The sequence below is a fragment of the Narcine bancroftii genome, chromosome 2 (assembly GCF_036971445.1).
Source record: "Narcine bancroftii isolate sNarBan1 chromosome 2, sNarBan1.hap1, whole genome shotgun sequence".
Lineage (NCBI taxonomy): Eukaryota > Metazoa > Chordata > Chondrichthyes > Torpediniformes > Narcinidae > Narcine > Narcine bancroftii.
This window is the reverse complement of record NC_091470.1, coordinates 256691526-256705591: the sequence shown is the minus strand read 5'-3', so window position 1 is coordinate 256705591 and position 14066 is coordinate 256691526. Positions and strand designations below refer to the sequence as shown.

At 44.9% G+C, this 14066-nt stretch overlaps 1 protein-coding gene across 17 annotated transcripts in view; it reads left to right on the top strand.

Moving 5' to 3' along the window:
• Positions 1-14066, top strand: part of zhx2a (zinc fingers and homeoboxes 2a) — a 104408-nt gene that overhangs the window by 68101 nt on the left and 22241 nt on the right. For 3 of the 17 annotated variants that reach the window (XM_069920926.1, XM_069920923.1, XM_069920919.1), the window contains exon 1: positions 6553-6852. The exons of 9 other annotated variants lie outside the window; for them this stretch is intronic. Coding sequence is in view for 1 of the 8 variants with exons in the window: in XM_069920917.1 (XP_069777018.1) it covers positions 8698-8829 (132 nt within the window). In the remaining 7 variants the exon portion in view is untranslated. Of the gene's footprint in view, positions 1-956; positions 1075-6552; positions 6853-8633; positions 8830-13312; positions 13342-14066 lie in introns of those variants that run through there. 5 more of the 17 variants (XR_011352145.1, XR_011352146.1, XM_069920917.1 and 2 more) reach the window with 3 other exon arrangements.

The following is a 14066-nucleotide window of genomic DNA, read 5'->3' as shown; positions in this document are numbered from 1 at the left end:
GTCAGGAGAGGACTGGAAGGCACGTCTGATCCTTACGCCATCTTGCCACGCCGCCAAGTGTACAACTCCTGTATGTTTTTTGAAGGGTGGGAGGAAATTGGAACACCCGGAGGAATCCCACACAGAAACAGAGAGAACATACAAACTCCTTACAGGCATTGGCAGATTCGAACCATGGTCACTGAGGATCAGAAAAACTCAAATTGGAAGTGATGACAAAAGAACCTGAGGTGTAGTCTGTCCTGCAGAGAATCTGTGGTATTTTCTGTTAAAACACACAGTCTGGTTCATTTTGAGGTTGGATTTATTTGTACGGCGTAGGCTTATGGGCTGGAAAGGCCTGTTGCCATGCTGTATCCCAAAATTAAATTTAATGCAATGAAATTGGAATTTGCAGTCTGATTTAGGGGGAAGGGGTGGTGAGGTGCTGATGAAATAGATTTATACTAGGAAGAAAGTGGAGCAGCATGGAGAGAAGAGTGGGGTTTGGTGGGACCCAGCACAAGAGCTAATGGGCCGCATGGCCATCAGCTGTCAGCACTATGTAAAGTTAGTACTTGTAACTTGCTTGATTGCCATAAATACCAGTGAAGCTTATTCAAATCCATTAAGGCTGGAAATCTTTAAAAGGCCCTTCTGGTCCATGAAACACATGCCACCTAATTATAGTGCAAACTCTGTACATCTTTGGTTGGTGGGGGGGGAAGGGAGAAACAGGAAACACTGGAGAAAACCCAAGCTGGTCACGGGGAGAATGTACATACTCCTTACAGACAGCTGCCATTCAAACCTGGGTCACTGGTGGTGTAACAGTGTTACGTTAACCATACTATGCACACGCATCCCTGGTTTTGGTTTCCACATAAGCTGGTTCTCTGGAGCATCTGTACCGAAACTCAAGTTGCCAGTGCTTTGTAACCCATATCTAACCATCTTTTTTTGTAATTCGAGAAAAGGGGAAACTTGTGTACATTGATGGAAAAAAAAAGTCAAATTATGTACTGGAAGTCCGAAATATAAATAGAAGATGCTGGAAAAACCTCAACAGAAAGGCAGCATTGATAGAGAAAAGAGGTGAGGAAACAAACTGCGAAGAGTTTGTAAAGGGAATCAATTCAAAAAGAGAAATGGCATAGATTCAGGTCCTTCAACCCTTCATCAGTCCCATTTTATTTGTCCCTCAACTCTAATGATTTTCTCCAAGATTCCACCATGCACCTACACACACCAAAGGATCTGTACAGCAGCCAAAAGGCAGGAGTTGTATCAATATTTGAAGAAAATATTGTCGAAGAAGAGAGAGAGAGAGATGGGGGAAGATGTGTATTTAACAAGTTGCTGCTGGAAAGAGCCAGTAGAGTCAGTGGGTGAATGGTTTCCTCCCATCTTATATTGTTCTGAGTTTAGGATTCATCAGTAACAGCGATATGGACTTGAGGTGTGTGGCTGGGAGGAGTTGCATTTGGCACGTTTTGTACGCAGAGGGGTTGGACCACTCTATCAGGCTTGGATGAACACCTCCTAATGTGGCAGCTGTGGAATTTGAATTCAGATTAATAATCTAACAGTTAAAACAGCAAGTCTTAATGATTCACCAGTGTCCTTCTGGTCAGAAGCTCTCCCACACTTGCTCATTCTGATCTATATGTGATTCTGAAGCAGTTTAGTTTGACTGAAACGATAGCTATTCTTGCCAGCAGTGCCCATGTACATTATAACATAGTGCAGGCCTTTCAGCCCACAATGTAAGACTTCAGATTTATTATCAGAGTACATACATGACATCACATACAACCCAGAGATTTATTTTTCCTGTGGGCACAGCAGAATTACCACTAATTGGTAATGCAAAAAATAAACTCTACACAGCGTAAAACATGTAAACAGAGCTGTAAACAGATAATGAATGTAAACAAACTGCAATACAGGGAGAACAAAAATAAAGTGCACTAGTTGAGTCCTTAAATTAGCCTCTAGCCCCTTTTCCATTAGCACCTTGTCCCAGAAATTACCGGGACAGGGACCAGTGGAAAAGGACCAGCATCAAATCCCGCCAGTGATTGACGGCCTCTACTCTACTCATATCCTTGGTGTCAGCTGGCATCAGTATACTAAATAGCCAGTGGAAAATGGACAACTTCCATTCATCCCATTCGAAGGTAGACTCTGCGATCCCGGGGATGAGTTGTGTTCAGTGGAAAAGCGGTCAGTGTCCTGGTTAAAGGTGGAAACAGCATGGACAGCTTCCTATCCTGGGACACTACACAGCCAATTAACTGGGATGCCAGTGGATAAAGGGCTTCTGATTGAGTTTGCCATTGAGGAGTTTGATAGTGAAGGGATAGCAACTGTTGCTGAACCTGGTTGTTCTCCTCTTTCCTGATGGCACCAGTGAGAACAGTGTGTATGCTGGGTGGTGTGGGTCTTTGATTGCTGCTGCTCTCCGATGACAATGTTCCCAGTAGATGTACTCAATAGGGGGGGAGGGTTTTGCCTGTGATGTCCTTGGCTGTGTCCACTACCTTTTGGGGGGGCTTTACACTCAGGGGTATTGGTGTTTCCAGACCATGATGCAACCGATCAGCATGCTTTCTACTATAGCTCTAGAAATTTGCAAAGGTTTCTTATGTCATACCAAACCTCTGCAAACTCCTGAGGAAGTAGAGGTGCTGATCTGCTTTCTTCATGGTACAATTGGTGTGTTGGGTCCAGGAAAGATCCCCTGAGATAGTGACTCCCAAGAACTTGAATTTGATCACCCTCTCCACCTCTAATGCCCAAATGATCACTGGATTGTATATCTCTGGTTTTCCTTTCCTGAACTCAACAATCAGCTCTTTAGTTTTGGTGACATTGAATGCAAGGTTTTTGACCTGAGTTAACTCTCTCCACTACAATATAATTTTACCCCACTTTAAACCCATATTCCATGTCCCTATCCAAAGGTCTTTGAAATGTCTCTATTGTCGCAGCCTGCACCAGCATCCTGGCATTGCATTCCCCACCTCTTGGGGGTGGGGGTAACTTGCCTCTGATGTCTTTCCTAAGCTTTCCTCCACTCACCTTCAACAGATGTCTTACAAGATAGAAATGTACTGGCAGTCCATCTTATCTGTCCCTCATAATATTATAAACCCCTATCATCAAATCCTTCATTACAGAGAAAAGCCCAGGTTCTGTAATCCTTACTGCATCAGACATGTTCTCCAATCATGACGTCCTCCTCTGTACCCTCACTAAAGCATCTACATCCTTCCTGTAATGAGGTGACCAGTTCTGTCCCAACCAGCAGATACAATGGGCTAAATGGTTTCATGTTGTTGTGGATATCCTTTTCTGCCCTTTCATCCCCTGTGTATCACATGCTGTCCATCATAAAGATCTCCCCCTGTGCTTTCTTTGCATCCTCGCCACAGCGAAAATTCCCTGGACTCTGAGATTAATAATTTTGTAGACAGCTGCTGTGCTGATCAGTGGTTAGTGTAGAAAGGCTAGAAACTTTACAGATTTTCTGCAGGCATTATGGCCAGCAAACCTTCATGGAGAGAGGAGGAAATCCTGCTTGATGTGAAATGGCATGGCATTTAAAAACAAAAGGATGCTTTTGCCCATTGGTGCTGAGAGAGCTTGAGGCTACATCTCTCCATAGCTGAACACATCTTGACAATCATTTGTAGAGATTTAAACTTGGTCGTGACAAGCCTGGGCCTTACATGGGATGTGTAAAATCATCTTCGCAAGCCATGCGGTAAAAATCATTTCCACTCGTGTCTGTGACCTTAAACTGCTGAACTTCAAGATGGACTGCTGGGTAAAGCTAGCTGTGGGTGAAATTCGAAGGGGAAAAATTCAAATAAACAATCAAGTAGATGCGGTGCACAGCAGTGCTGGATAAACTCAGCAGATGATGCAGCATCCATAGGGTGGCAGGGTTACAATAACAGTTAGGACAATGCTAAAACAGTGCCAGTGACTGTGGTTCAAATCCATAACCCCATAACCTGCGTGGATTACCTCCAAAAGCATACAGGGTTTGTGCGTTAATTGATGTATTTGTGTGGCGTAGGCTCATGGGCTAGAAGATCCTTCTATCGTTAAAGAAAGTAGGATAAAAGCAGTCAACCTTTTGAGCCTGGGCCTTTGTCAGGAATCAGGAGAAATGGGTATAACAAAAGATGTGGGAAGGTGAGGACAGGGTAAAGGGGAGGAGCACAGGCAAAGGGTTGTAGGCTTTAATCCCAACCTCTGCTGTCTGTATGAAGTTTGCACAGTCTCTCTGTGACCACACAAGGTTCTTCGGAGTAATCTGGGGTCCTCCCACCTTCCAGAGACATGGGTTGGGGTTTAATTGGCTACTGTAGACTGCCCTTTAGGTGAGTGGTAGAAACTGGGGTCTGCTGAAATGGGAGTTGTTGAAGGTGGTTGGACAGGGTGTGAAGAGGTGCAGTTGAGGTAACAGTGGGAGTTGGTAGGTTTGTAGAAAATGTCTGGAGAGTGTTTGTCTCCCGAGATGGAGACGAGATTGAGAAAGAAGAGAGTGTTGCCGGAGATGGACCAAGTAAACTTGAGCTTGAGGGGAAAGTGGATACAGTTGATGAGCTCATCATTGCATACATGAGACAGCACCAATGAAATCTCTAATGTAAAGGAGAAAGAGCTCAGCAGTAGCATGGATTGCTCCACAGTCAACTGCATCATGTCTGATGCAGTAAGGATTACAGAACCTGGGCTTTTCTGTGTAGAGTAATGAAGGATTTGATGAGACTAATAGGGGTTTATAATATTATGAGGGACATGATAAGATGGGTCCCATACCTGACTACACTTCTTCACACCCTGTCCCATGTGAAGATTCAACTCTTCCTCTCAATTCCTCCTCTTCCATTGCATCTGCTACCAGGATGAGTTCTTCCATTTATAACATCTGGTGTCCCCTTGGAAAAAATGTGGCTTCCCTCCACTGCCATCAACTCAGCCCTTGCTCGCATCTCCACTATTTCCTACACCTGTCCAGACTTTCTTTGCCCCAAGATGCAAGAAGAACGGGATTCCCCTTGTCCTTACTTGCGTCCCCACTTGCAATCGCATCCACTATTTCCACCACCTACAGCATGATCTTGCTGCCAAACACATTTTCCCTCTTCTTCCCTTTCTGCTTTCCATGGTCTGTTCAGTCCCTCTGGGACTTGTCCACTCACTCCTTCCCATTAATCACCCCCTCAGTGTTAAGCCGTGACTGCAAGAAATGCTGCACTTGCACCCCACACCTCCCTCACCATCATTCTGAAGCAACTCTTCACTTGTAAAAATGCTGGAGTCATTCACTGCATCCGGTGCTCCATTTGTGGTCTCCTCTTCATCAGAGTGTCTGGACACAGACTCAGAGCTTATTTCGTTGAGCACCTTGGCTACGTATGCTGCAATAATAGGGACCTCCTAATGGCCAATCATTTTAATTCCACACCCCATTCCCACACTGATGTGTCTATCCGTGGCCCTCATGCACTGCAAAGCCAAGATTGCCCACAAATTGGAGGAACACCACCTAATATCCCATCTTGGCACTCTCCAACCAGAGGGCATTGACATTGACTTCCCCATTTTTCTTTAAATAACTTACAATCCTCTTTACCTATCCTTCAGTCTCTTACTCTAGCTTCTACCTTCCCTCTATCCAAGGGCTACTTCCTCCCCCTTACCTCTTTTTCTCTTCTACCCTCCCACCTAGATCCATCTGACATTAGCTTGTTCTCCGCTCTCTGCCCCTTCCTCCCTCCACCTTTTTACTTAGATGCCTGCCTGCTTTTTATTCATACCTTGACCAAGGGCTCAGGCTGGAAACTTACTACCTACAGATGGTGTGTGTGTGACCTGCTCAGATTCTCCAGCACATTTATATATGGCACTACAATCAGCATTTGCAGACTTTCCTGTTTAAGGCTAATTGGAGAGCTCCATAAAGAACTTGCATGGCATTGAACCAAATGGCCTCGTATGCCAGATGAGTCCATTGTAATAGTTCAATAGAGTTCACTGCATTCACAGCAGGTCATCAATTTTCCAACTCGGTGTCAAAAAATTCCTATCATCAAATATGTAAATGTTACTATTGACAGTATAATTAGAAGAATCAGGAGATGCCCCTATGGAACATTTTGCCAGGTTATATGCAGAGAATGCTTCCCCTGGATGCTCTCAATAGGTTTGGGCTAGTGATAACACCAAGCAACTGAGATGAAAAATACATTCCTTCAGAGGTAAAGCAGCTGTGAATTTTTCCTCCACAAAGAGCCATGGTAGTGAGTATGTTTAAGAAGGAACAGACAGAGTGTCAAAGGTATTATGTGGTCTCACTGAATATTGACATAGACTTGAGGGATGAGAGGCTGCCACCTTGTGATTACCCCTGTGTTTCCCGTCACCGTACCTGTGTTGCTGAGGCCCCTCTCAAATGCAAGGTGACGAAATGTGCTGCTGCACTAAGTTGTGCTCTGGTGACCCACAGCTGATTGTTCCCATTCATGATGTCATTGGACAGAGGGGTTAATGAGTCAAATGTTGGTCTCCATTGAGCTGGAGCAAACTTGCGCATGGGGAGCAGAGGGCAGAAACATCCCTCCATCAGTTCTAGTTGTCCAGTAAACTTTAGTTCAGCTTGTCTAAACTGACGAATATGAAGCAAGTACAAAACTGAACTTTGGAAGCTAGAAGCAATGAATATAAAATTGTCCTTCTGTGCGAGATTCTCCTTAGACCCCATCGCTAATTGAGAAGTCCTTGACTCCTTTCACCTTTTGGTGAATTTAGTGGAGTACCTATCAGAGAGGACAGCAGAGTAATGGCCGTGAATGTGTAAGTTTTCTGTTAAATGATTTCTAACATCCAATTGGTAAAATGTGATGGTTGGTTTAAGTTCTCCTCGTGTTCAATCTGCTTGGGTACAAAATTAAAACCTGACCTGTCACAGCCAACCTGACATCCATCTAACCATGAGGATGTACTTTCTCCTCAACTGCCCTCCCTCACACACATTCAGAGGGCCCTGAACAACCAGGATAGCTTAACATTCACCTTCCCATCACAGGGAATTATCCTTGCCCACCTCCTAGTGAGCAGACCTCAAGCTTCCTAATCCCGGCCAACATTCTCACTTGCACCACTGATACATTGGTCTTTGGGGTTGGCATCCAAAAGTGAGGAGGTTTACTGAGATTTTACGCTACTTTGGTGAGGCCACACCTAGAGCACATTGTCCAGTTCTGGTAGCTGTATCCAGGAAAGGATGTTCTTGCCTTGGAGCCGATGCAGAATGGACTCCTCAGATCAGGGAATTGTCCCATTGGAACTCCAGTTGTAAAGGCACACAAAGAGGAGCTACTAGTCCAGCACCTCCACAGATGAGAGAAAGAGAAGCACAAGAGAGATACTTCTGAGACACAATATCCATAGCTTCGCTTCCAGCTCTCCTGCAGCCACACAGAGTCCTGTGTTTCAGCAGTGAATGCGAGCTCTTAGTTCCCAACCCCCAATGTGATCAGGAAGCTGTCAGTACCCATGGTCCTTCAGGACTCATACTCATCATTGGCACCCTCATGGGTCCCGATCCCTGGTTTCTGCAGCTCACCACCTGTGTGGGTCCTTCAGGCACAAGCAGCCTTTGGCCTTGGGTGGATCTTTTGGCTGACGAACCCTTGAAACAAGGGACGAATGAAAGGGAATTTGGACCAGGGAGGAAAGTGCAGTGCTGCCCATCATCCCATTGAATTTGGAAAAATTTGAGAGGCTGTGTGATTGCTGTTTCCACCTGCATTGGTTCTCGTGAACTATTTGTTATTGAGGCTTTGTGTGAGAAAATATCATACAACTGTTGGATACATAAGACACTGGTATTCAGTTGTTTACATTTCAAAAGATCTGGTTCAAGTTTCCAACTTATTGTCACAGGTACTGAGGTGCAGTAAGAAAGTTAATTTGCCAAGCAGTTCAGCTTGTCAACCCATGCATAGTACAGCTGTAACAATGCAACACAGTGTGTAGAGTTACAGAGAGAGATCAGTTGGTGCAGAGGAGAGGCAATATAATTTTACCCATGTGAGGATCATTCAGAAGTCAGAAAATGGTGAGAAAGGAACAGTCCCTGAACCTGGTGGAACTTGATCTCACACTTGTGAATCTTCTTCCTGATAGGAGCGAGTGGAAGAGACTGTGTCCGGGGTGGGATGATTCTTTTTGACGTGTTTACTGCTTTTCTGAGGCAGTGGGAGAAATAGAGATGAAGTGGGGGGTGTGTTTATGCCTCGGCTGCTTTTTTTTGTTAGTGAAATATTTTTGAAAATTTGGGATAAATGTCAGTACAACAGTAAAATAGTGTTTTTTTTTAAACATTCAAAGCCCATTTTCAAAAACCAAACCAGAGAGCAGGGTGAATAAACACATTGTTGAATCACCTTGTATTTCAAGTCCTTAAACATGGAAATGTTAAATCTGTAGCAGATCACCAGAGGCTTAATCGAACCGACTCAGTAAGTTCCGAGTGATGTAATTTGGAACGTTTGGGGTTTTAAAAACCTGTGTGTGACTGTTTGAATAACGACTTTTACATTTCGACTCAACTACGTCTGATCGTTTTATCATTCTTCATTTCGCACTGCAACACAATTGTGAACCCCATGGGCCCAAACGGATTCTGCACCTAACATGAACGACGCAGTGGTTTTGCTCAAACCGCCTGCCTTTTGGACCACTCAACCTGAAGTTTGGTTTGGGCAGGCTGAGACGCAGTTCCACATTTGCAAGATAGAAGTGGGCGACACTGAATACTATCATGTGGTAAGTACCCTAAACCATGACATGGCTGGTCGAGTAGTGGATTTCCTTCAGGGCCCACCAGCTCTTGGCAAGTACGAAGACCTAAAAACCCTCCTCTGGATTTACAGTCTCTCACGACGCGAGTGATCTGCACGGCTCCTCCATTTCAATGGCATGGGGGATCTCGCCCCTTCAGAGTAAATGAATAACATTTTGGCTCTGGAAGATGGCCATAGCCCTTACTTGCTCTTCGAGCAGTTTTTAGAGCATATGCCAGAAGACCTCTGCCAAGGTAGACAAGGACTTCGATAATCCTCAGACAGTGGCTGCCTGTGCAGGTATTCTATGGCACGCTAACAGCAAGGCCCACAGAAATTAGTGCTTGTCACACCCAAAGGTCTAAGCTCCACGAATACCAGTGAAGAGGGTGCACATTCCCAGGACAAGCATGACTGTGAGAATGGCTACCGTGGCTGCCCTCTGTAACAGTCTACATCTGGGATGAACACTCCCAATGCAAATTTGTAGTTGACATGGGGTGTGGAATTTGTGTCCTTCCTTCTTGGGGCTTTGACACCTGCACCAGGAGTATAGGTCCAGTGCTGACTGCAGTGAATAACAGTTTGATTCATACGTTCAGCACACGGACCATACCCCTGAAATTCGGTGACAATAAGTTCACATGAAAGTTCATTCTTGCTGCTGTGTCCTGGCCGTTGCTGGGTGCTGACTTCCTCAGCCCACTCACTGATGGTGGACTTAAAAGGGTGCCGGTTGGTGAACACGGTTGGTGAAAAGCCAAACTACCTGCCCTGCACCTAGACACCGTGGAGTACTCGAACAACAAATTCGCCAAACTTCTTACAGAGTTTCTGGACATTGCCACTCCCTAGTTCTCCACTGCCACACCCAAACATGGTGACACACACCACAACTTCACCCAAGGACCACCTCTGTATGCCCCAGCCCGACAATGGCCGCCCAACAAGTTGCGGCTTGCAAAGCAAGAATTCCACAAAATGGAAGAACTTGGAATCATGCGCAGGTCTGATAGCCTGTGGGCTTCCTCACTACATATGGTTTCCAAAGCCATGGGAGGCTGGTGACCTTGCAGGGATTACAGGTGTCTTAATGACGCTACCACTGTAGACTGCAACCTTGTGCTACACATACAGGATTTTACAGCTAATCTTCTTGAGGCCAGGATATTTTCTAAACTTGACTTGGTGCTTGGATACCACCAAATACCTGTAAACCCAGAGGACGTGCCCAAGACCGCCATCATAGCACCATTCGATCTCTTCAAAATTTTGAGAATGCCTTTTGGGCTTGAGAATGCTGCACAAACTTTCCAGTGACTGATGGACACATTGGGGTTTGGCATGGACTTCCTTTTCATATACTTGGATGACAAACTCGTCACCAGCCACTCCTGCAAAGACAACCTGCAGCATCTGCGTTTACTCTGCTGCCGCCAACAGGAATTCGGGCTAACTGTGAGCCCTGCCAAACGCAAATTCGGGCAGTCCTCTATCGAGTTCTTGGAACATCAGACTAGTAGCCAGGGAGTCATTCCATTGCCTAGCAAGATGGAAGCCATCTTCAAATTCTGATTCGATCAAAGGACTCCAATAATTTGTGGGGATGGACAATTTCTGTGGTCGCTTTCTACCCTCTGCAGCTCATATTATGAAGCCCCTCTCTGATCCAGTGATGCCAAAGAACTAGTGTGGACAAAGGAGTCAATGGTAGCATTCCAGCAGACCAAAAATGCCCTAGCAAAGGCAACATTGCTGGTCCATCCACAAATGGATGCCCCAACCGCCTTGACAATAGACGCATCTGACGCGGCAGTAGGTGGGTTTTTGGATTCTGGTGTAGACTACGTTGTGCTCGCCAAAGCTTAGCGCCTGGTGACGAACTCTGTTTATAGAGTTACTGTCATAAGACTGCAACTCGAGATTGTAGCCTTTGGGCTATAAGGTACCACTCTCCTGTGCAACGATTCCGCAGATCAGCCTCACTCCAGGTTAAGCTGCGTAGTGACATTGCATTTTCGATGCTGTTCACCGACTGTCCCACCCCTCCGTTAGAGCAACGGTCCACCTGAGAGCCGACAAGTTTGTATGGCATGGACTCAAAAAGCAGGTCACATACTGGGCAAAGACCTGCATGGACTGCCAATCTGCAAAAGTGCAAAGGCATGTGAAGGCGCCGCTTCAGCCTTTCCTGCCACCACAGCGCAGATTGAACCATGTGCATGTTGACATTGTCGTCTCATTTCCAGTGTCTCGAGGATCTAGGTATTTGTTAATGGTCATTGACAGATTCACTAGGTGACCGGAGGTGGTTCCTATGACAGACCCATTGACCGATTCATGTGCCAGAGCTTTTATTTCTGCCTGAGTATTGGTTCGGCCTACCCACACACATCACCTCTATCAGAGGCCCACAGTTTACCTCTGCACTCTGGGTCGTTTTGTTGTGACTGCTGGGAATGCAGCTCCACCACACTATAGCCTACCACCTGCAGTCAATTGGCCTGGTGGAGCAGTTCAATAGGCACATGAAGGCTGCACTTATGGCCCACCTCCAGAGCAGCCCTGGATCCTCCTGGGAATAAGAACAGCACCCAAGGAGGATCTCAACTCCTCATCAGCAGAGTTGGTTTATGGATCCCTGCTCATTGTACCTGGGGAGTTTGTGCCCGCAGTACATGGACAGGAGGTGCCACTTACTGAAGTCTTAGGTAGACTGCAGGAGTGGCTTGGAAAATTGGCCCCAGTTCCCACGTCAAGGCATATAACGACACCCTTATCGTAAAGGAACTCTGGGTCTGTGAGTTTGTATAACCATATTACCACATAACCATTTACAGCACAGCAACAGGTCAGTTTGGCCTTGTCTGTGCTGAACATCATGTCCCACTGACCTGCATTTGGCCCATAACTCTCCTAATCTCTCCCATTCGTATACCGATCTAACTTTTCCTTGAATATTAACATCGATCTCGCTTCTACTACCACTGCCGGAAGTTCATTCCATACCCCCACCACCCTCTGTGTGAAGAAATTTCCCCTTGTGTTTCCCTTAAACTTTCCCCTTTTGCTCTCAATCCATGCCCACTTGTTTGAATCTTCCCCACTCAGTGGAAAAAACCTATCCATATCCATCTGCCTTATAATTTTGAATATCTCTATCAAATCACCCCTCAACCTTCTACGCTCCAGAGAATAAAGTCCCAGCCTGGCCAACCATTCCCTGTAACTCAAACCCTGAAACCCCAGCAACATTCTCTTAAATCTCCTCTGGACTCTATCTATATTGTTTATATCCTTCCTGCAATTTGGCGACTAAAATTGCACACACTATTCCAAATTTGGCCTCACCAATGCCTGATACAATTTCAACATAACATCCCAACTCCTGTGTTCTCTACTAAAAGCCTTCTTCACCTCCCTATCCACATGTGATTCACCTTTCAGAGAATTATGTACTAAATCCGTTTGTTCCACTGCACTCCTTAATTGTCTACCATTTAACGAGTATGTCCTATTTTAATTAGTCCTATCAAAATGTAGCACCTCATATTTATCAGTATTAAACTCCATCTGCCATTTTTCAGCCCACCCTTCTATCTGTCCTATATTACCCTGTAAGCTTTGATAATCTTCCTCACTGCCCACAACATTGCCAACCTTTGTATCATCTGCAAATTTACTAATCTAATTTGCCACCCTATCATCTAATCATTAATATATATGACAAACAGCAATGTATCCAGTACCGATCCTTGAGGCACTCCACTCGCCACCGGTCTCCCAATTCCACAAACAATTTTCTACCACTACTCTCTGGCATCTCCCATCCAACCATTGCTGAATCCATTTCACTACTTCATCATTAATACCTAATCCTTCCACCTTCCTTACTAACCTCTTATGGGGAACCTTATCAAAAGCCTTACTAAAGTTCAAATTGACAACATCCACTGCCTTCCACTCATCAACCTTTTTAGTAACTTCCTTGATTTGTTAGACATGATCTACCACCCTTACAGAGACTGTCTTGAAATGCTACGAAACAATCATACAACTTGTGTACTGGACATTGAGGGGGCATCCAGAGACATTTACGATTGACCGACTAAAGCCCGCTCACATTGACCTTGATCGGTCCTTGCCACGACCCCGATGCGAAGACGTGGATGACCGGCCAAGAGCAGTGGACAGTAATAGCATCAGAGGTTTTGCCTCCTATCACCGATTCTTGGGTGGGGGGTGGGGTCCATGTAGCGCCTCACCGGAGGATTATCGAACCAGCTTGGCAGGTTCCGACTGACGTCATGACGTCACAATGCGATGACGTCATTTGAAATATATTTGGTTTTAAAAGTTGCAGGTGACTGAATAATGACTTTTACTGAACTTCGATTTGACGACGTCTGATCATTTTCTCTTTCTTCATTTCACACTGCAACATAGTTGCTGCAAATCCAAATTAAAGTTCCAACTTTCAGCAAAAAATCTTAAGGTGAGAGTGAAGTAAGGTACAGCTTTAAGTATACTGCAAGGCAAAGTTGAGTTAAATGTATCTAACCTATTGATTCAAATTATAACTTTGCTTCAACCTGCCACAGTTCTTTTAAAAACAAAAGACACAAATACAGTTTTGGCAGCATATCCAAGCTGAGGATGACGTTCATGGAGGGTCAAATCCTATTACCCCTGGCCTGTTGTGTTTGACAGAGATTTTCATCTTTTACATTTTGGCCTGAGTTCAGATGATTGAGGTTAATTAAGGTCAAAATGAATAACAAACACAACTCTGCAAGTTGTTTCACTTCTCCCTAAAATACAAAGTTTCCAACAAAACAAAGGCATTTATGTTGAACTTATAACACAGCAAAATATACAAGGATGTTGTCAAACAAAATTTGAAAAATAGCCAGAAGAACGGAGCAATACACAAACGTGCTGGCAAAACTCACAGATCACACAGCATCCATATTAAGTAAAGGGTAAACAATGATTTGGGCCTGGGCCCTTCGTCAAGGTATAAGGGAAAAGTAATAGGCAGGTGCCTAAATAAAAAGCAGGGGGGAGGAGAGAGCCAAAGGATTCCAGTCTGAATTGTAAATTATTCTTTACTTCCTATGGATGCTGTGTGATCTGACTTTCTCCAGCACATTTGTGTACTGCATTTGACCCCAGCATCTGCAGACTTTCTTGAAGAAAGAAGCAACTTTTTTTAAAGGC